This window comes from Gadus chalcogrammus, chromosome 9 (genome assembly GCF_026213295.1).
Source record: "Gadus chalcogrammus isolate NIFS_2021 chromosome 9, NIFS_Gcha_1.0, whole genome shotgun sequence".
In the NCBI taxonomy this organism is placed as follows: Eukaryota; Metazoa; Chordata; class Actinopteri; order Gadiformes; family Gadidae; genus Gadus; species Gadus chalcogrammus.
Window position 1 is genome coordinate 23,086,460 of NC_079420.1, and position 26,977 is coordinate 23,113,436.

The 26,977-nt window shown below is 44.5% G+C and overlaps 3 protein-coding genes across 8 annotated transcripts; 1 reads left to right on the plus strand and 2 right to left on the minus strand.

Annotated features, from left to right (window-relative positions):
- Positions 1-1,170: 1,170 nt before the first annotated feature.
- On the minus strand, positions 1,171-3,608 carry fancf (FA complementation group F). The gene has a single exon (XM_056597866.1). The coding sequence runs from the start codon at positions 3,286-3,288 to the stop codon at positions 2,230-2,232; it is 1,059 nt and encodes a 352-aa protein (XP_056453841.1). The 5' UTR covers positions 3,289-3,608; the 3' UTR covers positions 1,171-2,229.
- A 404-nt stretch (positions 3,609-4,012) lies between these two features.
- Positions 4,013-21,292, plus strand: LOC130388539 (growth arrest-specific protein 2). 2 transcript variants are annotated; one of them, XM_056597867.1, is made up of 8 exons: positions 4,013-4,273; positions 6,953-7,112; positions 8,719-8,840; positions 11,877-12,021; positions 13,643-13,706; positions 15,919-16,117; positions 16,352-16,459; positions 18,678-21,292. In XM_056597867.1, the coding sequence occupies exons 2-8, from the start codon at positions 6,968-6,970 to the stop codon at positions 18,888-18,890; spliced, it is 996 nt and encodes a 331-aa protein (XP_056453842.1). In that variant the 5' UTR covers positions 4,013-4,273; positions 6,953-6,967; the 3' UTR covers positions 18,891-21,292. The 2 variants fall into 2 exon arrangements, with proteins under 2 accessions (XP_056453842.1, XP_056453843.1); XM_056597868.1 differs by having other exon boundaries at positions 11,880-12,021.
- svip (small VCP interacting protein) lies at positions 20,669-25,245 on the minus strand. 5 transcript variants are annotated; one of them, XM_056597869.1, is made up of 5 exons: positions 24,971-25,245; positions 24,543-24,606; positions 24,154-24,204; positions 23,200-23,322; positions 20,669-21,861 (listed from the first exon to the last, which is right to left on the minus strand). In XM_056597869.1, the coding sequence occupies exons 1-5, from the start codon at positions 24,991-24,993 to the stop codon at positions 21,847-21,849; spliced, it is 276 nt and encodes a 91-aa protein (XP_056453844.1). In that variant the 5' UTR covers positions 24,994-25,245; the 3' UTR covers positions 20,669-21,846. The 5 variants fall into 5 exon arrangements, with proteins under 5 accessions (XP_056453844.1, XP_056453847.1, XP_056453848.1 ...); XM_056597872.1 differs by having other exon boundaries at positions 20,670-21,861; positions 24,908-25,243; XM_056597873.1 differs by having other exon boundaries at positions 20,670-21,861; positions 24,543-24,652; positions 24,971-25,121.
- Between the last annotated feature and the right edge of the window lie 1,732 nt (positions 25,246-26,977).

Genomic DNA, 26,977 nt, shown 5'->3' on the forward strand with positions numbered 1-26,977 from the left:
GTGATCCATCACCTAGCCCAAATGTAGTAGTAGTAGTCGTATTGCAGTCCAGGCTGGAGCAGCTTAGGCGCGTGCTAAAGGGTGGCTCCACCCTCACAGCCCCGCCAACTCCACCCCACCACGCCCCCCCCCCCCCCTCCCCAAGGGCCTCCTATTCACACTACCAGATGGGGGCTGGATCTGAGATTTAATGGATACTACCCCTCACTCCCTCCCCCTCTAGCACGGTGGGGGTAGGGGTAGGGGTGGGGGTAGGGGTAGGGGTAGGGGTGGGGGTAGGGGTAGGGGTGGGGGTAGGGGTGGGGGTAGGGGTAGGGGTAGGGGTGGGGGTAGGGGTAGGGGTGGGGGTTTGTTTTCATGATTCCAATAAGGACAAACAAGAGGCAGCTCGTATAAAGAGGAGGAGGGGGAGGGCTCTGTCTGGTGTTATAGTCGAATACATTGGCTCATAGGCCGATGCTGTGTTACTTGCAGTACAACTGCAGTACAACAAAAAAAGTCAATAATATAGACATTTTAGATGCAATTATATATCGTACATTTATTTTTGCCAATAATTGTGTACCACTCTTAGTGGTCTGCAAGGACTTAAACTGCGAGGTCGTGTTGAGGTTCCGATTAAACCACAGCCAAGGAGCCCGCAAGACGCGATTGGTTCTTATGACACTGTTATGGGGTTGAATAATTGGAGCGCACCAATTGGATTATGTTGCCCACACACTCCTAATAATGCTGCAAGGTGTGAGGAGCTGTCCCGGTTAACACAAAGTACCTGCCAAGATGTCAGATCACATGCAATCACCTTCTCCCAAACCTTCATTAAATCCCTCTCGGCCTTTACACAGCATAATCTTTGGTTCTTCATTGTCCCGATATAGTGTGCTCAGGTAGCAGGATTGAAAATCCAGTTGACAGGTCAACACACTCATCAGTACGTTTTTTTTACCTGCTCTGCGTCTGACAGGCCACTGCTTGAAATGTTGGAACACAAAAATCAAAATCACGGTCAGGAATATTTAATATTTCAAACCACAATTTATTGCTTGTATAGCAGCAGGTACTTTGTGTTAACAGGGACTGCTAACACAAAGTGTGTGGTGGGCAAGATCCAATTCACCAATCCAATTGGTGAGCTCCGATTATTCAAGCCCATTACAGTGTATTTATATTATTTTTTTTTTTGTTGTTGGAAATAAATTACATATGCACATGCTGGCCCTTGCTCAGTGACCCGGGCGTGTCTGTGTGTGAATTGCTTTGTGGGCGTGTTCAACGAGCCGTGTCCATGTTGGTGTTTCCTCCGAGTCACCCGTGCAGTAATTCGCTGTCTGGCAGCGCGGTGTCACGCACCGGCCAAGGCTCTGCCTTTGATTGAAGACGCCATATAAGCCTAATTGATCCCAGAGCAGCAGAGGAGCTCCGACACGTGGGTGAGGTTTGAGATGTGTGAATTAGTAACCAAGTCACGTGACCAGTCTGACAGCCAATCACTATGCGGTTTCAGCTTTGTGGCGTTGCTGAGACAATAATGACAGATGGCACATGAGAATAGATAGCTCAGCTGCGCTCTGCACTATGTGAATGAATATATCTATATTTATAAATATAGCCCTATTGCAAGTGTAAAATAAGAAGAAAACAAATATTTTTTTACTTAACGTGATTGAAAACACAAACATAATTGTGGCTTCTTGCATGTAACACAGGCTCCAACACGAGCCTCCCTTGAATGATATTTGATTATTTAAAAGGACCATAAATCACCTCATGCATGGCCATGTCTTTGTGAAATGCCAATAGGTCTTTCATAGTGGGGCTGGGAGTGTCTCTGGGCCCAGGGTCTCCAAGGAATCATTAGGGGGCTGTGCACAGTTGAAATGAATTTACACATCCAGGCACACACCATGATTGAAAAGGGACACATGATGCTACCATCTGTGATATGGTATGGCAATTATATCATGTTAAATCTGTAAAAACACTTACCGAGATAATACATGGAAATTATGAAATGCATGTCCTACCTTGAATAAACAAAAAATAAACATTTCGATTTATTTATTTAGAATGCCTGTTGCCATGTCTGGAACAATGTATTAAGCAAATAAAGAGTCACAAAACATTTGATAAATAAAGTTTCAGTGATATGAGAAAAATATGTAAAACACCTGCATCTAAAATGACAATGCCATAAAAGATAGCAACGTAACGACATCATGTAACACATCATTACTTTGATAACACTTCCAGGAGATCCCCCCAAACACTGAGACCTTCCACATCAAAATCTCCGTCTGCCATCTTCAGAGCATTGAGCTCTTTCTCCACCTCCTCCCTGAGCAGTGGGGAAGTCTCCACTAAGGCTGCAAAGTGGTCCGTCAGCTTCTGGAAGGACACTCCCGCTGTGGTACCTGTTGGAACCCACTCCCCTTCGTCTATGTCAAAGGTCATGTCGGAGGCCCACCTTTTGAGCACAACGCAGTACCTGGCCCTAAACTCCAAGTTTTCCTTGACATGGCTCATGATGTGATCAAGAGGCACATGCAAACACATATTTTGCAGCAGCTGTTCGTTTTGCTGTAACCAGTTCAAGAGAAAACCACGGGAGGCTGTTGCTGCTGGAGTGTTGATGTTCCTCCTTAAAGCAGACGCAATCACCAAGACGACATGGTCCTCTTCCTCACATCTCTGCAGCATCTCGTCCAACAGTTCATGCGCTGCGTGCGCCTCTCCTCCTCCACCAAACAGCGCATCCAGGGTCTCCATCAGCAGCCTGCCCTGGACCTCTGCCAACCTGCCCTGGAACTCCGCATCCACACCTGGAGATGCATTGGTCCTCACAGGCATGGCTGTCAGGACTCTGCTCGCCGATCTACACGCAATGAGCTGTTCAACGTGGCCCTTGGAGTCCTCGGGCTCGTTCTCATTGGCTTCCATAGGACTCAAACTACCGACCAGTACCTTCAGGTGGGTCCTGGGTAACACGGGGTTCTTCAGTAACCTGGTGAGTAGGAGGTGCTGACAACGCGACAAATCCCCGAACGAGACGTCCATGTGTCCCGGTAAGGTGGCTCTTAGGCTTTCATTGGTGGTCTGCAAATGTTTCTCCATGATGCTCCGGATCGTCTTCTTGTTGTTGAACCTTGCATACAGGAGCTGACAGTACAGGGCCCACTGAAAGGCTCTGTCCAGGGTCTGTGTGTCCCACTGCCTCACCAGGTCCGTCTGCACCGCGGCCAGCAGCTCCGCGGTGCTCTGCAGGTTCTTCAGGACCTCCTCCATCACCATGAGGCTCTACATGGGGACACTCGGGTCATGGTTTCTGTGTACCATAACGTCAAAAGATCATTACTAACATCAAGGTAAACACCCAACTTCACTACCAGCAGTGAGCCAACGGCTTTGATAATGTGCGCGTGCGCAGTGATGTCCCGCGACTTTGTGTTTTATCCTTCAAAATAAAAGTGAGCCAAAGCGATTCATGACAACTCATTAGTCACAAAAGCTTCAATAAACATTCTCACAACATATGTAATAATACCGATACACGTTCAATACGACAGAATGAACGTAAAAAGATCCTAACAAACAACACGCCAAGTACCTGACTTCACTGCTAACAGTCAACTGGTCTGATCATGTGCGCTTGCGCAGATGTGTGCGGCGCCACTCTGCGGCGCTACTTTCATACTTCAAAATAAAAGTGGGCCAAAGCGATTCGCGACAACTCATTTGAGTCATTAAAGCGTCAAGAAATATTTTACAACTTACATAATAATGCCGATTGAATATTGCATTTTCTTTTTAAATGGGGGTTTCAACTGAGTTGTATGTCGATGAGTGATAAAATAAACGTTTGATATTATCATGAGACATGTTTGCAGCAGGCTTTGGAAACATATTGTATGTAGGCTATGTACATATAACCTGATAGCTGAAGTACCAAAGCCAGGGGCAGGAAGAAAATACAAAAAAGGGGCATACCCATCATAACTTCCCTCCCATTATGAGCAGTGGTTTCCTCATCGGGTCGGGGGTGTCTGCAGCAGTGGAGGCTACATTTGTGTGTGAGAGTCTGTGCAGTAGTGGATGCTATGTGTGTGTGAGTGTCTGTGCAGTAGTGGATGCTGTTCCCTGAACGCTGGCTCAGTGTTGTGAAATGCTTCCACTGTAGTGTACTCTAAGTGTGTGTAGTGAAAAGCATGAATATTGTAATCCAGGAGAACAGGGAACGCGGCTCCGGAAGATCTGCATCCACCTCTTGAATTGCAGGGTAAGAGTCTTGATTTATTTTTTTATTTTTTAGAAGCGGTCTCCTCTAGACAATCCTTCTTTCTGCTTTACCACTTTTGAAACACACAATTATAATTTTATTAATTCTCTGGTCTATGCACAAATCTTTCAAATCCTCAAAATCCATACTGCCAGAAAGGGGTGTGCGGGTTATGGAAATTAAATAAAACGGATAATAAAAGAGACTCCATGAACATACACTTGAAAGTTATAGTGGTTGTACTTACCTTTAGTCTTGAGTGAAGTTTGAATGGTTTGATCATATTCCAAGTAGTCTACATAAAGTCAAATGATTGGTCACAACAAAAGTTGTTTTATTGTTTGCTTCTTTGAGCAAAAACTAACGGCAAAACCTCAATTTATGACTGTATTTAAGAACCATTGTTTTCAACAGAGCCTATTTATTTGCACTGTCATGCAAACATATGATCTATTACTATATGAATTATGACCCCCCCCCCCCCCCCCTCAGAGACTGACTTCTCAGAGACTGACTTCCAACACTTTGAAATCCTGAACCAACGAACAAAATTAAACAAAAGATTCAGATTTACTCATATGAATACAAATGCCGGGTTCTCCTTTTCAATATTATTATTGTTTTTATTATCTAAAAGTACAGGTTATATACAAGTTAAGTTAGTATGGACTCTGAAAGAGCCGGGATGGACCAAGTGAGCCTTGAGATCTTGTTAAGTGAAAGTAAAGGGATTAGTGTAGTGAGCGCTGAAGGAACAACAGGCTCTGTGTCTTTGACTCGCTGTGACTCAGCAGTCGGGATTCCACCATAACCTCATTGCCGAGTCATCCGGAGCCAACTAGGCCATGTTATGATTGCTTTCTACAGGCTTTGAACAGGCCTTTGAACATCTTCAGGCCAAATAGCTCAGATTAATGCTGGTTTGATTGCCCTGAGAAAATAAATGAGAGGAAGACGGAAATCAGAGATTCTGATTCAACGAGACCTGCATAGATATAATAATTAGGAAGCATGGGAAAGAGGCATGCGTCCTGACCCAGTAGTAGAGGGAGCCAGATATGTTTGGGATCCTTTGATTCCTCTAAGATTCCTTTGCATGAGAAAACACTGGAAGAACCCAATAGGAACACAACGCCACTTGTGCTAATTAGTAGCACCGCAAAAGTTGGAGAAAAGTCATCCATCTGGATCATACTGGATTGAGCCCATGCTGCCAATCGAGACTCCGCTGGCATTGTAGGACATGGGGACGTTAGCGGCAACACACACATGCTAAGCCTTGAGATCCAGAGAACATACTTGAAAGGTGGGAATGTAGCATCTGGCTGCGACTGCCCTATCCCAGTGTGTTGGTGTTTTCACAATGGCCTGTTGTGTTTTCTGTTAGCGATAAGATAAGATTACCTTATTTCCGAGACAACGTTCCTCTGAGTCTCCAGTGTGGCGACCTAGTGTGATTCTGTCTCGGGATCCAGGGTGACCCCAGATCCCCACATATTTGCTGGTCAGCAGTCTTGAGGTCAAAGGATCAGAGTCATATGTGGACCTGATGCTCTGTTCCAGAACGAGGGTTGAGCCTCATCGTTACAATATCCCAGGGTGAACCCAGGAACTGCACATCCTTGTTTGAATAATGATTTATTCACATTTGCATTGCATCCTTCCGTTGCGGGAAGCCTGCCTGTTTAAAACTGAACATAACAAGCAGCCATTCACAGTCCAGGCTACAAATGAAAACCTTAACGGAACAAACTATGTGTTTCCTTTGAGAATCGAGACAAGTAGCATTTCAAATAATTATGTTGCTATCACAAAGCCTTGAGGAAGTCTACACAGCTGTAATCTTTTCCACTGCATATTATGATATAGTTTGGTAAATAGGCCCAGTGCTCCAGTTACATCAGTAAAAATTAAGAAAAAATGTAGAATTGTAGTTTTTTTCCAGTCCCCCTTGGTTTTACATCTAATGGCCTCGAGTTTAACTCTGAAACAATATGTTTAATCTGAAAATATAACCAGCATAGTATACAAATAAATGTCAACACCTTATTGAAAATCAGGCAATAACTGATTCACTTATTAACTCGGCATTAAGCAGAAGAGAGATTCAAGATTCAAGGGGACTTGCAGATATAAGACACTACGCATTTATCTGTTTTTATGTATTTCGTTTTAATTATAGTTGTCGTCATAGCAGTCAATGAATCTGTCATACTAAGTATGGACGTCGCTCTTGATTGCTTAATTGACCTCCTGGCCGCGTTGTTGTGGACGGCATTTGTTGAAATGTTTACGGTTAATCTCATGTAATCTTAATCAATCCTCGACTCTTTCCCCGGGTCCGTCAGTCTTGGCTGGTCTGAGTTCTTCGTTATTGAGAATGGGATTAATAAGAGCAAGGCGGATGGGTAGCGGAGAGTGGTCCACGTCATTAGCGTCTATAGTTTATGCCAAGGCGAATTTGGCCTTAGTTTGGCTAGAAGGACAATATAATCCTGGTCTCCGCTCCTACCTAAACTGCTGGGATGTTGATCAAAGATAAATAGTATGGGTCAATTGTTGTTGCAGTTACTTAATATCCTGACAGTACAGTAAGTGACTACATGTCATAGCATGAGTGGCCCTGCTGGGAATCAGACCTCTAACCCTGGCTGTGTCTTTGTCCCTCTGTCCTCTCAGACATTGAGAGGCACCATGTGCAGCTTACTGAGCCCGAAGCAGCCCCCGGGCCCCGGCCTCACCGACATGCTGCAGTACCAGCAGTGGCTGGAGAGCCGTCATGAGGCCAGCCTACTGCCCATGAAGGAAGACCTGGCCATTTGGCTCACACATACCCTGGGTAGGATCAACACACACACAGACAGACAGACAGACAGACAGGCAGGCAGGCAGACAGACAGACAGACAGACAGACAGACAGACAGACAGACAGACAGACAGACAGACGCACGCACGCTCGCACGCACGCACGCACGCACGCACGCACGCACGCACGCACGCACGCACGCACACACACACACACACACACACACACAAACGCATGCACTCACAAATACAGACATATCAATAATAATAAAATAATAAAATAAAAGAAACGTCTTCAAAGCCCAGACAACAGCTCACATATTTTCACAGTTAGCTCACTGGCTAACTGTGAACTATTCGATTGTAGCTCAACTTGGTTACGTGCGAATAGAAACCTATGAGGTTGTTTTTGGTTAACATACGATATTGGCTTGGCTTTTAATTTCCCTCTCTTTCTCTCCCTCTGTCTCTCTCCCTCCACTGTCAACCCTATGTGTTTGTATTGGAGCCAGCTGAGGCATGAATGTGTGTGGTTGGCCAGTTGGAGGTGCATCACAGACATAAAGAAAACAGGAGTGAGATGCTGTTCCCTGTTTGACTGGGAATACGGTTCTATTCTTCTGTTACGATTTACAACAACAACACCGACTTTCAGGATCCTCATCCAACAGCAGCCTCAGCTCATGTTGTGACAGATGGGACCTGGACTTGGGAGGTGTCTGTCAAAATTCTAACAAGTGAAGCTTTACAATGGAGAGAGGTGGTGGGGGGGGGGGGGGGGAGGAGGAATGTTGTTGGCTGTGCTATTTGAGTGGATGACAGATGCATTAAAGGAGTGTAATGTTGTTGTGAGGCAAACAATGAATGTCATTTATAGTAGTATACACAGTCTGACAAATGCTGTGCATTGTGTGTTGAGAGCTACTGGAATATATTCTCCCGGTTCACTCAGACACACAGGGCCTCCATGATACGAGACAGCAGCATATTCCTCAAGCTTTCAATCCCCCTTTTCCCTTCTTCATTTTTGGCCCGGATCACCACATTTGGAACTCATTAAAGGCCCGTGCCCCTAGCCCCCTCCTCCAATACCGAGGAGAAAGGAGATGAAGAAACCAAAAAAATCCCCCCCACCCCCTAGTTTGTTTCCACAGCTACACCTACCAGCACCTCCTATTTCAGCATGAGCTAACGCTGAAGGAATGGCCGTCTGGAAGCCGGTCAACTGGACAGCACATGTTGATCACCCATCTATCTGGGAGCTGTGTGAGCGCAGGGACAGCGTTACTGTGCAGAGCAGAATGGAGAGCTGCCTCTAATGAATCCGTCTCTGTGACTCTGAGGCATGTTGTCATAAGATCTACAGTTCTGCTTCAGTCATGTGTTGGCGTGAGGTGCTGGGCGCTGTAGACGCATGGTAAGCTCATGTCAGGGCTCTGGGTGTTTGTTCAGGACGGTGTGAAGCGCACAGGTCACCTTAGATCAGGCTCACCTATCAAATGACGTTCTCAGACGGGGTGTGAATACAATCGGTTGATTATTATTGTGATTACAAGGTGATTCAATCATTAAGGGACTCTCTGGTATATGTTATCTGACCATCAGTTGGCTTGGTTTGTCTCTCCCTGTAACCTGTACAGGTGTGGAGATAACGGGGGAGAGCTTTATGGATCGCCTGGACAACGGGGTCCTGCTCTGTCAGCTGGCTGAGACCCTGCAGGAGAAGTTCAGGCAGAACACTGATGCCCATGGGATCAACAAGGTAACAAGTAACTGCAATTATACAGCGCTTTTTAGGACACTGACATTGCTTTACATGATTTAGTGTGTGTGTGTGTGTGTGTGTGTGTGTGTGTGTGTGTGTGTGTGTGTGTGTGTGTGTGTGTGTGTGTGTGTGTGTGTGTGTGTGTGTGTGTGTGTGTGTGTGTGTGTGTATATCCAGCGCTGTAAAGCGCCCTACTGGGTGATATTCATACACTGAGACCGATAAGCATTATTGACATTGTTGAACGAATGTGTTCTTTTCAATATTGTGTATACGGTATCAATAATGTAAGCTATTTTTATTTTTGGTACAGTTTATATTGATCGTGCTCCGTAAACACCTTGAACCCCCTCAGGCTTATAAACACAGAGCTATTTTCTTTAGTTCGCCTTATAATGATATAAAATGAATTATAAATAAACACACGACTCACAATGTAAATAATGAACATGTGGTGAATAGTTGAAGCAAATCTTTCCTGCGCATATCCATTTGTGATTCAACCTCAGTATCCAATAAAAAATATCGTACCGCGTTATTCGTCTGGCACCACTCGGCTGAGGGCTCAGGCTACGCACACCACACCATAAAATACATTATAAATCATTTATAATTCACAACTCTGGCTTTATACCTCTCTTATTGGTTCAAGTCTGCATAGGCTCGATACACAAGCCGTGGTTCTGCCTTGCGATTATTAGTGCTTGGCACTTGGTTCTATGAACATCCTTACCGTACCGACAGCGATATATTGTTGTTTCACCTCCTTCTGACAAACGCACTTAACTGTTTTGGATAAAAGCGTCTGCTAAATGCCCTAAATGTAAATGTGAATGTAGGAGGGTTTGGTGGCTCCTGGGGGGAGAGGCTGGCTGTTTACACCAGGGCCCCCGCTCTGCTGTTGAGGCTGGGTCTCCTGATCCCAGTGTGAGCGCAGCAGCACAGATGTGTGGAAATACTTGAGGTCAATGGCCGTGGGACGGAGGAGGATCCATCGACATAGAGGATCCTATTGATTTCTGAGAGAGGAGGGAGGCAGGGAGGAACCATGAGAGAGTCTCCCTAGGCGCAAGACAGCCTCAGAGAAAACAGTCTGTGAAACCAGCTTGTTTTCAACGGGAGACGGATCTCTGACGTGTTTAAAGCAGCACAACGGGGGTGGGCAGTTCTTGGTTGGGCTATTTGCAATATCAAAGTAAAATGATTCTATGTTGTTTCGGAACAAACAGGATGTTTTGCTCTCTATCCAAGATGTTGGATTGTTTTCTGGTTTCTGCTTGGTCAACTAATTGCAGTATGTTGTATACTGCATTATGCTGGTTTCTTACTGAACCGACTGTTGTGTGTTGAACCGACTGTCTGACCACACAACATGACATCTTGGACCCCTAAAAGGTCTTCTGTTTGACCTTATACTTTTATTGAATATTTCTCTTTCAAATTATTGTTTGGAAGACCATGTGATCGTGTCATTTAATGCTTTACTGAGGGTGCTTTATAAGCATGCATTTAGTTTAAAAATGCTAGACATACTAGTATGGCACAATTATGTACAACATAACTTTGATGTTACATTATGATATCATAGATACATGGAGATATTCCAACATAGACGAAATATAAAATATGAATGAACATTTTTTGAACGTTATATCTTGCCTGTACTTTTGCCTAAATCTACAGTGTACAAATATAATTGTATGAGTTGGGACTGCCACCATGTTAGTGGCATATCACCCACTGTCAAGGTCATTACTCACAACTAGCTATTATCATAAATCTAAGGTCTGATGGAGTCTATTGTGAATGTGCAGTAGCCATCATATCAGATCTTGACTATTCCAGTCTGGTTGACCAAGCTATAATATTTCCATACGTTTTCCTTACATAGCTGCCGCTGTTGGTTCCCATCCAGTCCAATTGAACGTCTCACAGAGGCTATAGGGGTTAAATTCAATAATCACCCATGCCAAGATGGCAGGGAGTAAGCTTGCTCAGCACCCATAATAACATTATTACTTACAATCCGAGGAGGAGGTGTGTGTGTTTGCATGTCAACGTGGGCGTCATTATTATTGGCAGCCAGGAATCCAAAGTAACACTATAACAAAGATCCCAGGATAGCCCAGGAAAGCTTGAGAAGAAATGTCTAGACAAAAATAAGTGCATATTTTGAGCATTACCTCATCCTACCTTTCCCGGAGCACAGACGCACAGATCCTGCATATAAACCAAACCGAGAATTGTAAATCACACAGAACGGACTGCGTGGGGAAGGCAGGGGGGGAGGATGGAGTGGGGGAGGGCAGGGGGCTGAGGAGGGAGTGGGGGAGGGCAGGGGGTGAGGAGGGAGTGGGGGAGGGCCTTTGCCTAGTGTAGTGGCCATGGGTTTTAAAACCTGCCAGCTCCCAAATAGATGTGTGAGGGGGAGAGAGGTTCTGGGTTCGGAGCTGAAACCAGAGACTTGGCAGCTGGAGAACAAATCTGCAGCAGTAACCAGTGAAGGGCCCTGTGTGCGCTGAAGCCTCGTGCAGGGGCCTCACCGTCGGTGATTTGGGGTGTTAATGGCTTTTCATTATTTCCCCGGTTTACTGTACACTACTAACGGTACAATGCTGTGGTCTGTCTGTGGCTCTGTTTACCAGCTCTGTGGTTCATGTAAAATGACTCCGGGCTTGAGCCCAAGTCTTTGGAGTCCACTTGTATGCCGCCTGCCTCTGTACCTGCTCATTAGGGACATGCATCTGAATCCACTGTAAGTTGCTTTGGATCCGGCAGAAGCTCAGGGGGTAGAGTGGGTTGACTGGTAACTGGAAGGTTGCTAATTCAATCCCCAGCTTCTCCTCTCTGATTGTCGAGGTGTCCCTGAGCGAGACGCCTTACCCTGACTGCTCCTGACGAGCTGGCTGTTTCCTTGGAGGGTTGACTGGCCACCGTCTGTGTGTGAATGTAAAATGATCCCAGAACAGCCAGACACGCTCTATAACATCACACCAATATGTATCTCCTACCGTTCCGTCGTCTGGTCTCCAGCAGACGCTCCCGTCCAGAAGGATACCCTGCCGTCGGAGTGCCCCTTCTGGTTCCTTCTTCGCCAGGGACAACACAGCCAACTTCCTGGCCTGGTGCCGGTCGGTGGGGGTGGGCGACACCTGCCTGTTTGAGTCGGAGGGCCTGGGTGAGTGTGTGACGACTGGCGCCCGCTCCAGTGTGGGAATCAGGATGCTGTTTATGCAGACTCGTTTTGTGCAAGTGACCTGTGAACATCGGTGTGATAACATTGACACACTAGGCACTGGTTTTATCCTCCGGATCTAGCGATGCCTTTATCACTACATAGATATGTCTGTTAATGGGCCCTGCTGTGTAATAATAAAAAGATTTTATTGGCCTGATTAAACATGTAGTGGGACCCATCGTCTATATGTCAGTGTCTCGCTGCCCCCCCCCCCCCGTCCCCCCTCCCCGCTGCCTCTCTGGCAGAGAGGAGACCGAGGCTATCATCGGCTTGTTGTGATTCAGACGCCCAATGCACCACAAGCCGCTCCACTGGGACCACTCTAGCACATGGTAGCCCTCCATCAGATGGAAGCAACCCACAGATACACATTATAGTGTGTGAGTGAGTGGAAATGTGGGCCACTCGTATGCAAATGTGGGTCTGTTTCACATCTCCATGCTCTCTGTATCTTCTAGGATTCGGTTTGACCTGCTGCAGGGATGTGATTTATGCGTTCTGTTCAGCTTGGGAATACCGATATGCATACAGTTACGTTGAAAAATCAGTACAGTATGGGAGAGTTACAGCTTTACGCTGTACAATCAGTACAGTGTGGGAGATTGTCTTGCATGAGATATAAACGATAATGATAAGAGTTTCAGTGAGGAATTGTTGGAATGCAAATGACACGCTGAGCAGGCTACGCTGCATAACTTCTGTTTTTACAGTTATGGGTTTAAGGAAAATCAGCAAATACCGCAAAAGATTCCAACTCTCTGCTCTCATTTCTGTTTTTATTAAAGATAACATTGAATGTGTCCAATGCTTGTATGCTCTGTACAACCTTGAACCATTGTTTGGCGAACAATGTCCTCAATTAGAAGTGTGTGCAGGCAAGAGTCTGTACCATGGTGCACACAGCTGTTTTTTATTTGTTCATCAAATCAAAACATGGTTTAATGACGTATACCACAAAAAGAGCCACTGGACTTTTTAATGATTGGAAAATATAATATATGATATGCAATTATTATCAATATAAAATGTATACACTACATGTTATAATTCTTACTCTTTTAAATGTCACTTTGTTTATTTGTCTTTAGTAGTCCTTGTTATTTAGATATACAAACATCTACATAAACCTGCATCTCTCTCTCCTCGTTCTGCCTTTACTTTCTTTGGATGGAAGTTTCGGTACAACGGTAGACGTTACGACACAAGGTTAGCGACCCTCTCTCCATAAGGCATGGTGTGCGCTCTCTCACATGCTTCATACATCCTCCATCCCCCTCCCTCCCACCGCCTAGATGCCAGCAGGGAGATCACCCTCCATGTCTAAACGCTCACCCCCGCCCAGACAGCTGGAGTGGGGTACACTCTCTTCAGATAGTGTGTGTATGCATGAGGTTCTTCGGAACAACTATTAGGTGTTTTTTATTGCCCATGTCATCACTGCAATGCTTCGCCATTAAAGAACCATTCATTCAACCATCCCTCCGATCCCATTTGATAGGACAGGGATAAAGAGTACATCCATGGCGCTGTGCTGTTGTAAGACTTCCTCTCTCCTCTGTAGTTCTCCACAAGCAGCCAAGGGAGGTGTGCCTCTGTCTCCTAGAGCTGGGTAGGATAGCCTCAAGGTAAGATATGGACGTTGTTAAGGATTAAGATTTATATTATAAATATAATTCAAATTATAAAACATTATGACATGTGATGTTTGTGTTGTTTTACGTTGTTTGTTGATTCACTCATCCCTAACAAAAACAATGCAAGCATTTATCTTCCAATTCCTGTCATAATCACACATAGAAATAACTCTATACAGCCATGTGCAGTCAATTTTAACCCTGCAAATATAATTCAAATCCGTCTGAAAAATCTCCAGTCACACGCCAGCAACTGTTCCCCCTCTCCAGTGTACTTCTGTCTTTTAAATGTGCGTTCCTTGAACAATAAGTCCTTATTATCTCATGATTTTATTACTTTTAAAATATTGGACTTTTTTTTTATTATCACCGAAACCTGGCACACTCTACGATTGGGGGGGGGGGGGGGGGTTGCTGTCATTTTCAGAAATCCTTTTAATGCACTCCTGTTGTATATAATGCTTTTAATTTATTTGAACATCTTGGTTTGAGGATACACTCAATAAATCCTTATAATTTACAGACCCCCAAAACCGAAAAGTGTTTTTATCCAGGAGTTTTCAGAGTTTTGATCCTATTTTATGTCTAAATTTGACAGAGTTCTTATTTTAGGTGATTTTAACACCTTTGTCTGCAGTCCCACTCAGGGTTTTATCACAGATTGTTTAGATGTTTTCGATTATTTTAATCTCACCCAAGCCGTGAATGAACCCACTCACTCTAAAGGTCATACACTAGATTTGGTTTTATTCAGTGGTCTCAGCCCAAATTATTATTTTAATGATGCTACACATGAGACCTGTGAGGAGTTTTTACAGTTTTTTAAAGACAAAGTTGATTTTATTAGGCAGCAGATCACCCCTCCAGATAGCATTTTATCCACCAGTAGAGACACTTGTTTGTTTCCTCCCAACTTTTATCTTTTATGGTACCAATTAAATTTCAGTCCTGTTTTAGAGCTTTGCACAGCACTGAAACTGCCCTCCTCAAGGTTACCAATGACCTACTTATAACTACTGACATAGGAGAGAGTGCAATTTTTATTCTTTTAGACCTAAGTGCCGCTTTCGACACTATAGATCACTCAATTTTAATAACTTTTTTAAAATATTTTGTTGGTATCAGGGATACTGCACTTGATTGGTTTGATTATTATCTTTTTAACAGAACCTGTGTGGTCACCATCGGCAACCAATCTTCCCCTACAACACAAATAGCCTATGGTGTACTGCAGGGTTCCATTTTAGGTCCTATTTTATTTTCAATATATATGCTCCTACTCGACCAAATTATCCAGCGGAACAAGCTTTCTTTTCACTGCTATGCTGACGACACAAAGATGTCTCCTGCTGAGTCCAAACGATCCGAGAAGCCTGGCTGCTGTTTTAGAACCGCTCATATTTTCCTCCAACTCAACAACTCCAAATCTGAAATACTACTTTTCAACCTGCCTACCACCATCACCAGTCCCATCAGTCTCGGTCCATTTTCCAATAATATCAAGCAAACTGCCAGAAACTTAGATGTCATTTTAGATTCAGACTTCACTTTCATCCCTCACATTAACAAAGTTGTACAGCCCTTTTTTAACATTTTCTATCACAACCCGACCTTGAAAAGGTAATCCATGCCCTGATATTCTCTCGTCTAGACTACCGCAACTCTCTGTTAACCGGCATCAACCACTAATCACTTGCACCTCCAGTTGGTTCAGAATTCATCAGCTAGGCTTCTCACTGGTTCTAACAGACGACATCACATCACTCCTGTCTCAGCTTCTTTGCACTGGCTCCCTGTCTGTTTTAGAATCAATTTTAAGATTTTATTGATCACTTTTAAGGCTCGTCGAGGACTAGCCCCTGAGTACATCACAGACATGCATGAGCCTGTTCACAGCCTTAGATCCGCGGGCGAGGCCCTCCTAACTGTTCCAAGGTCGAGGCTCTAGACTAGAGGTGATCGGGCCCTCTCCACCAGGCTGCCTCGGCTTTGGAACGACCTGCCCGCGGAGATAAGGCTTGCTGAACCAGTAACCTCTTTTAAATCACTTCTTAAAACACATTTTTATAGACTTGCTTTTACGTGATGCCGTCTTTTTATTCTCTTCCTAAATTTCTTATGTCAAAGCATTTTGTAAACCATTGTTTTTAAAGGTGCTATATAATAATGATATTATTATTATATGTTGCCCGTCCTGCCCCAGGTACAAAGTAGAACCACCAGGACTCATTCAGCTGGAGAAAGAGATTGAGCTGGAGGAGAAAGCCCCTCCCCCTCCTCCATCACCTGTGTCCCCAGAGCCGCCCCTCTCCTCCTCGCCGTCCTCGTCTTCGTCCCCCTCCCCCGCTCCAAATAAATCCACCGCCAGCAAGAAGAGCACAGGCAAGCTGCTGGATGATGCAGTAAGTCAGCACCTCCTGCTCCGATGGGCGCGTTTCCAAATTTGGACCAGTCAAAAATGTATCAGGAATATATATAAATATATACTGTATATGTTTGTGCAAGATGTTGTTTAGGCTTTCCTACAATACATTGGAGTGGTTCGACTGAAATATGCTGTGTGGGTGTCGGTCTGTGTATGTGTTTTTGTGTGTGTGTGTGTGTGTGCCTGTGTGTTCGTGTTATGTTTTTTTTAGGTGAAACATATTTCTGAGGATCCCCCCTGCAAATGTACCAATCGATTCTGTGTGGAGAGGCAGTCTCAAGGCCGCTACCGCGTGGGCGAGAAGGTGCTCTTTATACGGGTGGGTACACAAGCTGTACGTTCTACACAGTATAGAATATGTGTGTAATACATGTGTGCCCAGTATGAAAGCTGAAAACCAATCCATTGTTTCTCCAACAAGTGAAATCTCATTAACTATGAATGATATTCTAGAAATCTCGGTTCTCACAAAACATAATGTCATTTCGACGTTAAACAGGAGGGTTAAACCATCTCCCCAGATTAGGCATCTTTCTTATAGATTATCAACCATATCACAGAATACTGACAACCTGTCATTACACAGATTAAATTTGTGGGTAAGACATGAGTGCAGTTTCTTTGAATGAACAAAGGGGTGTGGGAGAAGGATAAATGGAGTAAGGGAGATTAACGAGCTAGCATTAGCACCCCTGGGATCCTGGTTACTTGGCAACACACAAGCAGGATTCACACTTCTGGAATGGAGAATCACAGGTCCTGTGTTGGGGATGTGTCGAAAGGAGGAGAGCAGTCTCTTGGATGTCCTCTGTTAGCTGTACTATACAACAGCTCTCAGTGGAAGGTGGGGCTGCACACCTTTTTTAAAAACCTGCTGACCATTGTTACAAAATAATTATATTGGCGTAATTATTCCAGTTAGAGACTTGCAACTTGCAACCGAGACTTGCACATTTTTGTAATAATAAATAAAAAATCGTGTTGGTTAATTTAAAGGGTGGGAAATTTCCAGTCTTCTGTTTGTTGCTGGGCAACCAAGGACAAATTATATAAATGTGTGATGTGCGTCTGAGGCTCATCATTCTACCAGATCAAAGCGACCCCCTCCCCTCCTCCTCCTCCCCTGCATTCTTCCCAGTCTCTCCATGTCTCTCGCCTCATAATGTGGAAGATGCCTTAATTAAAATTCCTCAAATGGCGGTAGCGCCCAGAAGTACCTCCACAGCACCGAGGCATGCAGCCCGGTCCCAGGCTGCCCCCGTGTCCCATGAAGGTTGAGTCTGAGGGCTGACCCGCCTGCTTGTGGGAATAAATGAGATATTTGTACCTAGAACAAAGAGGCAGGAGAACAGCAGCCTGTTTAGGGTTGGGAGGGGCCCCAGGCCAGGGCCCTCTCCTGGGTGTCGCAACAGACCTAGTCCTGGCTCTCCGGGGGAGCCGTGAGTCCGATAGCTGGCTGATTGAAAGCTGTCCCCGACACCGAGCCATTACGTCCCCAGTCACAGAGCCTCGGGCTGCGGGGCGGGGGGAGGGGGGCTAGCAGGCCATGCTGATTGGATCACTGCCCTGCCTCTGCCCTCTGAATTGATTCCTCTCGGAGGCGTTATGAATGTTTGATAGGGGGCTGCTAGATTGGGGGACACCTTGGTTTTCTGACCAGCGTGGGGGAGGCGGTTAGCTGTCAACAAGTTAGCTGTGCGGCCCTTCCTCCTCTCAATCCGTTGATGGAGTCTATCAGTCAGTCCTCTTCGAACATCACCGTTGCAGGTGTCCGTAAGGGTTTTACAACAGCATGCGGAAGCTATGTTACCGCGTCATAGTAGCGGTGTGCTAGCTTCAAAGATGATGTGCCTTTGACAAGCATACATGTTGAAGAAACATGGTTTATATTCAAAGTATACGAGGGAGAGAGCAGACATATTTTACATCGCCTGCCATTCATCCAGGCTCTGAAGACGGTTCCCTGGTACCCAACAGAAGGTCTAGCATGCATTAAGTAGCCTAATGCATGATGTTAACCCTGATTCAGGAGGTAGGGGTTAAACCTATTTAGTTATCAATTACACACATTATGTTGAAGTGAAACCCTTGATCTCGAGTTAGAGTTTATTGGTAATAAAAAGAACGGGAACGGTATTATAGACATTGAGGGCTAATTCAAGCCTTTATAGGAAGGTGACGATCTGCAATAAAAACGTCTCTCTGACAAAAATTTGTCAGTGAATATGTGTCTGAGATCTCCAATGAGTTGATTAGCAGCATGTGATAATTATACCACGGGGCGGGGGAGGGGGGTAGAGAGGTCTATGACATCATCGGCGCTCAGCGAGATGTAACCACAGACTGGCAATGTTCATAGCCCAGGCTAGCCTGTAGAGCTGGCCGCCACAATAGGCAACATGTGATATCTCAAGGTAAAGATAAAAAAACTGTTTCTCATTAGCCAAGGCAGGCACAGGAAGAACACAACGCCTTAAAATAAGTGACCACCCTCTGTGACCGTCTCCATCCCTCTCGGCCCTGCCGCCTTCCTTCAGATGCTGAACAACAAGCATGTGATGGTGCGCGTGGGCGGAGGCTGGGAGACCTTCGAGAGCTACCTGCTGAAGCACGACCCGTGTCGCATGCTCCAGATCTCCCGGGTGGAGGGCAAAACCTCGCCGGTCACCAGCGGCCGGACCCCCATGATCAAGGACCTGGGCCCCGACAGCTATCTGGTGGTGGCGGCCCACTACCGCAGCAAGAAGTGAGCGCCGGGCGGGTGTGGAGGACCTCTGGGAGGACCCGTGACGGTGCCACTCTGTGTTGAGGTTCAAAGGTGGCTGCAGGTGGATGGATTCCTCCATGGCTGCAGAAGAGAAAGCGTTTAGATGAGCCAGGAGAGACAAGGTGTAAAGGGTGACTCATGTGAACCCACGTCTCCTTCTGAGGAGCGGGGGGGTCTGATGGAGCTCATGGACGTTCGAGGCCTGGTATCAATGTCATCTGCTATTCAGGTTTCATGACCATTGAGGCAGTATGGGTATTGTGATTCTTGTTGTAGAATCACAATTCTACAACAAGAATAGTATTGCCCCACATGATGTAGTATTGCCCCACATGATGTAGTGGGGCCTTCTCTGGAACCATGCAAAACTTTTCGGTGCACACTTTAATGATGAGTTTAAGCTAGTTCTGCGGTCCTCAAAGACTACAAATATGTCTATTCTAGCACTCATTTTAATGCTCTATTTACCAAAGTGATGTATTGCCTTGTTATCTTATGCTGTGATTTGATCGGACCATCGTTAAACCAAAGTGGGTCTTCTACCTATTTCCAATTAGTCCAATTTGTTTCTCTGTGGGTCGGCTTTGATGGGTTGAAGTTCTATTTTCTTAGACATGGGGCCACCCTTTATAACAAGACTCGCGGTTCAGCGGCCAGTAACATAACAGGAAAAAACAACAAACCAGAATTAAAGGTCGTATAATAATGACGCTTCAGTAAACGTATGTCGTTCCCAAACGCCCAACAACAGGTGGACTGTTTAACCAATACAAAAAAGGTGGAGGAAGCCTGGGTCAGCCACATTGGGCCGTCAAAGCCAGGAGTTCCTCCTCCAAACCTACAATTCCCTTGACTCTCTACTTACAACAGAAACACAAAAACAGACTAACAGCCCTACATTCACGGAACCAAAACAGCTCTGGACAAAGTGACAACCATACGAAAAGGCCAGCGGCCAGGAGCTGCCAATAGTGAGAGACCCGTGTGGGAAGACAGGCCACGCCTTAAGTAGCGGCAATAGTAGTAGTAGCTCCACCACCGAATCAGGATCACCTGAGAGACATAGAAGAGAAAAAAGCAGGAGGAATAGCAAAAAGGGGAGGCTCGTAACAACATTATGTGACGCTCTTCTTACTTTTCTTCTGCCAATAATTCTAAAAATAAGTATCTATTTTTGTATTTACTTTAGCTTTAAGGTGAGACATTTTAACAAAATAAATGCAGTATTACAGATTACCTATTGACCCTTTCTCCTCTTTGATGCATTTATACACATTCATCGATATACCTTCAGAAATCAGCTATAGGCCTGTTCTCATGAGGCTGCTGTTTATCAGCTTCTAAATGTCACTGCAGTCCTATTATCCATTTTTTATGAGGCTCCCTAAACAGCGTTATTTTAATAAGACCCTAACATCGTTTTAGTGTCATGTGGGCTGCCTTATTTCTGGTGCAATGCTGACCCCTAGAGGTTTTCCACTGCTCAAGGGTAAAGAAGGGTGGGCAGAGGAAAATTGGCATTGGCAAAGGAAAATAATGCAAACGTTTCTAGTAAAAAGACAAAGTTTGAGCCATCGACTGTAGGGAAGCAACAATATATAAAATATTTGCCTTTTAATGTTGAGGTCGACACACTTATGGTATACTGCAGGACCTTAGACTCCAGTGCTTGTCCGAGCCCAGGGACCTTTGTAAGGACCTGTTCCACCCAGGTGTGGAACACAGCCATTCCTTGATGAATATACACAACCAGATTTATTGGTGCCGTTTTGTTTTATCAGCAAGAAATAATACACGTTACACGATGCATTGGGTAAAACATAATTTAATGCAGCGGCAAAAAACACAGCCTACATTTCCTGTACCTCCAAATGGCAAGAGCACCAAAAGCATTTAAGGATCAGGTGATAATTTAAAAAATGATAAATAGCACTGAGTTAAGCATGGCAAGTCAGATTAAATACATACTCAGGCTCACTGCCTGATCTCCATTCCTATACTTTCTTCGACTGATGACGAGTACAGCAGCAACAACGTGCCATTCAACACATGCCTCCGTCACAGGCCATCCGCACGCTACGTGGCACTTCACAGACAAAAGCGTATCGTTTTCCTTATGAAATCAAGTATACAAAGACTGTATACAAACATTTCTCATAAATAAAACAATTCAATGACAAATCCAACCTTCTAAATCATGCATAGCGAGCAATAGAAACACTAATGGAGGTGAATTCAATGAGGACTCTAAATTACAAAGTGTACACCAAAATAATCTGATATAAAATGTGAATCAATGAAATATGGCAAACTTTAATTAGGAATTCTATCTGATTTCCAAAATTAAATATGTTTTATTAACAGTTTTATTATTTGTATCTATATTATATAAAAATATTTGCATTCAAAGGCAACATCTTTGTCTAAAGAGAAATTCTGTTAGGGCTAACTACTAATGTCCTTCATCATCCATGAATGCACTGACTCTTTGTAAATGAACCCATAATCAGAAATGTCATAAATGGCAAACACCCATTACAGGTTAACCAGAGCAAAATGTGACAACCTGCCAAGCAGCCAAGCTCAAACCAGTATTTCATAGAGAGCTCTTCAGAGAAAAGCATACAATTCTTTGCATTTCTTGACCAACACTTCTGTGAGGATATCAGTTTAACTTGCATTCAAACTCCTTCCTATTCTCCTCCCTGTGTTAAAGCTCCTTCAACAGTCCAACATGGCGTATGTGGTCACACGGCGTCAGGTCCTGCTGTGACTTCACTTCAGATTGTTCTTTAAACCTCACTTTACTAGACGCTTGGTGAGCAAAACAATATATACTCAAAATAAAGGACTCGTTGGACAGCGGCAGAGACAACTGCCATGTCATCTTGCAGCAATACTTCCTGTCCTGTAGTTTGAACTCAAAGGCCAGAGGATCCTCAGCCAACCTGCCACTGAACAGAGAACCCGCGGTTAGAGAGATCATACCAAAACATGACGTCAACATTTTTAATGCATGTTTATGTCAAGATACACAATAACCCCAGTGAAGGTCTAAGTGGTGCGTTTAAGAACCTACATTGCCTTTACTTAACCCTTTACTTGACCAATACAATTTAAGACATAAATAATAACAATAAAACAATAAATTAACAAAACAATAATTACAAATTTCACGTGCTGTATAATTTTATTTTATTTCTAAAGCATTCAGATAAGCCACTGATAATCAGATATGAAACTGATCGTTTGAGCAATGTTTTGTTCAAAGAATTGTATTTATATATATCCATCCTAATAAGGGCTTAACAACATGTGTAAGGTTTTGGAAATAAGCAAAACTTGAAGAACAGTATACGTTGAACATCGGTTCTTCCGTGTGGAATCAGCCATCAGCCATTGGACCTGGACCCATTTCCACAGGGACTGATCGTACTGCTCCCACACAAACCATCCCTGTGGGAGCAGCATTAAGCTTTAAAGGCTACTCCTATAAGGACGGTCAGCCTGCCCCCCTACGGGGAGGACTGGAGAGACTAGCCATCAGCCCTCCTCCTCCTCCTCCTCCTCCTCCTTCTCCTCCTCCTCCTCCAGACTGGAGAGACTAAACTTCAGCCCACCTCCTCCTCCAGACTGGAGAGACTAAACTTCAGCCCACCTCCTCCTCCAGACTGGAGAGACTAAACTTCCGCCCTCCTCCTCCTCCAGACTGGAGAGACTAACCTTCAGCCCTCCTCCTCCCCCTTCAGAGACTAACCTTCAGCCCTCCTCCTCCTCCTCCTCTAGAGACTAACCTTCAGCCCTCCTCCTCCTCCTCCTCCAGAGACTAACCTTCAGCCCTCCTCCTCCTCCAGACTGGAGGGACTAACCTTCAGCCCTCCCCCTCCTCCTCCTCCTCCTCCTCCTCCAGAGACTAACCTTCAGCCCTCCTCCTCCTCCTCCAGACTGGAGGGACTAACCTTCAGCCCTCCTCCTCCTCCTCCTCCTCCTCCTCCTCCAGAGACTAACCTTCAGCCCTCCTCCTCCTCCAGACTGGAGGGACTAACCTTCAGCCCTCCCCCTCCTCCTCCAGAGACTAACCTTCAGCCCTCCTCCTCCAGAGACTAACCTTCAGCCCTCCTCCTCCTCCAGAGACTAACCTTCAGCCTTCCTCCTCCTCCTCCTCCTCCTCCTCCTCCAGAGACTAACCTTCAGCCCTCCTCCTCCTCCTCCAGACTAACCTTCAGCCCTCCCCCTCCTCCTCCTCCTCCTCCTCCTCCTCCTCCTCCTCCTCCTCCTCCAGACAGACTAACCTTCAGCCCTCCTCCTCCTCCTCCACCAGACACCGAGGTGCTCATGGCCTGCTTCTCTGTTTCTTCTTGTTTTTTCCTCTTCCTATCCACCGCCTCGGGGTTTTTGACCCCCCTGTATGTTGTCTGGGAACGTAGAAAAAGAAGAGAAGGAGAGTGAGACATAAAAGAGCCATAACACGCATGCAAGACAGCAGTGGATTTAAAAGAGCACTGTTATAAGATCCCTTTGTTGAACCCTGGCTGTACAAAAGGCTTCCTAGATGTGCCACTCCTGAGAGCAATTGTGGCTGTAGGCTCGTCTTATCAATAACATTAATTTATGGTTACTACCCGAATGTAACCTATTGATAATCTTTAGAATCCAGCCAGTACCATTACGACTGGGGACACAATATAAAACTAATACTGTCACTGAACCATACATTTGAAGACACAAGGTCTTAGACAGGGCCCTTTTAAAACAATGTTGCACTGAGAACGCAAGAAGCCCATCAATGCCAAATAAGGCCTGGGGCTCAGACACTCAGCCGTGGGTAGTGTTGCACATACTGTATAAGCACAAGCATGTGACGCCTCATTGATCAAGTGTGGAGTGCAGGAAAGTTGAAAGCACAAGAACATGTGTGGATGGACAATTTGATCTTTTATTTAACACTGAAATTGAAATGTGGCTTCAAAGCATAAAGATGTGATTGAAATCAGCCGAGTCTCTTTGAAGCCAACGTAGAAGACAAGACATATTGTTGGCCAAATAACACCACTCACCTTAACACACGTTTTGAATGGTTCTTACGGGTTTGCATAAGGAATTTCTGTATAATAGAAGATGAGCCACCGCATGGTGAGGCACATTTGCTGTATTGTAGATATTTTACCCCGACATCCAAATCATTCTTTCCCGTGCACACAGAAAATAACGGTCCATATCCCACTGTTGGATGGTGTTTATCCTACCTCCTTCTGCCTCTTCTCTGCCGCCTCGGCCAGCTGCCGTCTCCGTGTCTCCTGTAATGAAACGTTCAACTGATCCTCAGAAACACTGCGAGTTGAGACACTAGTCTGGCCCAGTAGGGTTATACTAGGTAAGCAGAAGCTGGTCGATCACAATGGACAACTAGGGTTCTACTGGTCCATCACACTGGCCCAGTAGGCCTACTTTGGCCATTCCTCACATTCCTGCATCAGACAAAGGTCCATCTGTCGCTACAATGCTTTACGGGTTCAATGATACAGTAGGCTAGGGTATCTAGAAGAGAATAAGCTCAACCTATCCATCGATTCATGTCTCTTTTTTTTATTCTTGCCACGAAAAAAGTGAACTTCTAAAGTGGAAATTGACTTACTGGGTCTGGAGTCTGGATGGCGTCGTCCGCCGACCCGCCGAAGCAGGAGAAGCACATTCCCATTCTGGATGATCCCGTTACCGAAAGTCGAGAAAGGGACAGAAGATGATCTGGTATGTAGAGTAGTATTTAGGGCAGTTAAAAGGTGACAGTTGACGCGCTGTCTCCTCAGACCTCCAGCTGAGGCTGTGTCGCCTGCATGACCAGTGTTGCCAGATTAGACCAGTGTTGGCAGATTGGAACACTATAGCCAGGGTTGCCAGATTGGGCGGGATATCTAGCCCAATCTGGCAACACTGTATATGACGCTAAACTACAGGCTAGGTCAGCGCTAAGCTCTCTACCAAGCAATGAAACTAACTCACCTAAAACCCGAGCGATAGCATGGGGAGGGGTAGTAAGCAACCTATTGCTACTTTAGGCCACACCTGTTGCCAAATAGTGTCGACATTTACAAATCCAGAAGCAGATAGCCAGCCGTGGATCAGTGAGTTGTTGAGTAGATGTTTCCCAGCAGGCAGTGGCTTAGGGGAGCGTTCAAGATAGATTCAGAGCGTTAACGATGAACATTGAATCGTAATAGTAATAATTACATAAAATAAAATAGAAACAGTCCCTCCTGCCTAAAACAGCTGTCAGAATTATTCAAAATTCATATTTGATCAAAAAGTCTCCAATAGGGACAATTTGTTGGATTGAAATCTATCTCCAATACAAATTGCATCCGTTGATATTGAACATAACTTCAGAAGAAGGGTTTGTTTTTTCCTCTCTCTGAAACGTGGTCAAACAGCATCATCTAGCGGTCACATGTGTGAATCGTTCTGCTCGGTGGTCCAACACAATCTTCTAGTGGTCACATGTGTGAATCGTTCTGCTCGGTTACCGTTACCTCTAGACTAGAGGTAACGTGCTTGAATCGTTTTTTCTAGCATCATTCGCAAAGATAGCATTATGTTTTACGAGGCTACAAAATAATTTTGCCAGTATGTTCCAGCTCTGTGGGGTTACTTAATTTCCCGATATTTTGGTAAATATACACACGGAAGAAATTGTAATGACACAGTCCAACCTTAACACACTAGCAATCAGGGAAATATCTTTGGTGATTAATTGCTTCATTGTGATTTTGCTTTCTGAGGATTTGGTTCTTCCACATCCCACTACACTAACAAAACACTAACAAAATATTATAATTGAATTGTATGTAATATTTTGTACAGTGGATTGAATTCCGGTTGACACATTTATGATTCGATGCCAGTAGCTGGGAATATGCATATAGTCAAAACTTTTAAAGTTTTCTATACTCATAAAGCATATACTCTACTCAATAAATGTTGTATTATTGTTCGCGTGATAATGTTTGAAACTCCACCCCGTCCAGCCCAATACTTGGCATCAAACGTGGGAGGGTGATGGCAGGAGTTGTCTCTATTTATCACGGCTCATATCTTGTTCGTTGCAGTTTCGCTTGTAAATGTTTGCAAATATCGACTGATTGGTCGAGTCCGCACCATGGAGATAACTGCTTTTGACCGATTATCAGGTAGGCTGGCAGCTTTATTTCACAATGTTCAGTTTGAGTAACAGTATCCAATGACACCGTTTTAACTAAGTCCTCTTGTTTGCTAGTGTGTGTATAGGCCTAGCCAGTATTATTGACAGTATAGGCCATATTAAGTGCAGGTCATTTCACTACGATTTAGAGGTTCCAGAACGTGAAGTAATATTATTAAGTGATGTTTTAATTGGAGAAGTGGCAACTTATTGCATTCATGTCAAGAATGAATGTAGATTTATATCAACTAAAATACCACTATATTAAACAAGTAGCCTTATTTCTCCCATAGGAAATATTATATTCAATTATGTGGGTAAGAGGATATTGATTATCATATACCTCACTTGCTTCTCCATCGCTGTTTTTAACTTATAGTCCTACTGCCGGGTATTTCCCAGTGGAAAACACAAAGACTAAATCTTATAAAATAATAATAAAAAATACAGAAATAATATTTACCTTCTAGCTCTAATCCAAACACCTTTTAACCATATCAAACTATTAATAAACTCTTCCTATCGCTTTTGAGAAAATAGTTTTAGTATATTTACAGCTGTCAGATCAAAATACTAATACACCCCTATGATTAAATAGCTCTAAATTGGACTATAGTATGCCCATAGTAGTTTATGCATAGTGGTGCTTTGAGAATATTTGTTATAACAATTGGTAAGTGTATTTTTTGTAATTTCCAAACTGCACTCCATATACATACTTATACTGCCATACATTACCCTACTGCCGTTGTTAGTCAGCAGAAACTAACAGCCTGACTGAGTGTATCAGACACCCCATCCCGGCTGGGTTAACCTCTCTCCCTGTCTCACTGAGGCTGGAGAACAGACCAGCACAGCCTGGTTCTTAAAGCACA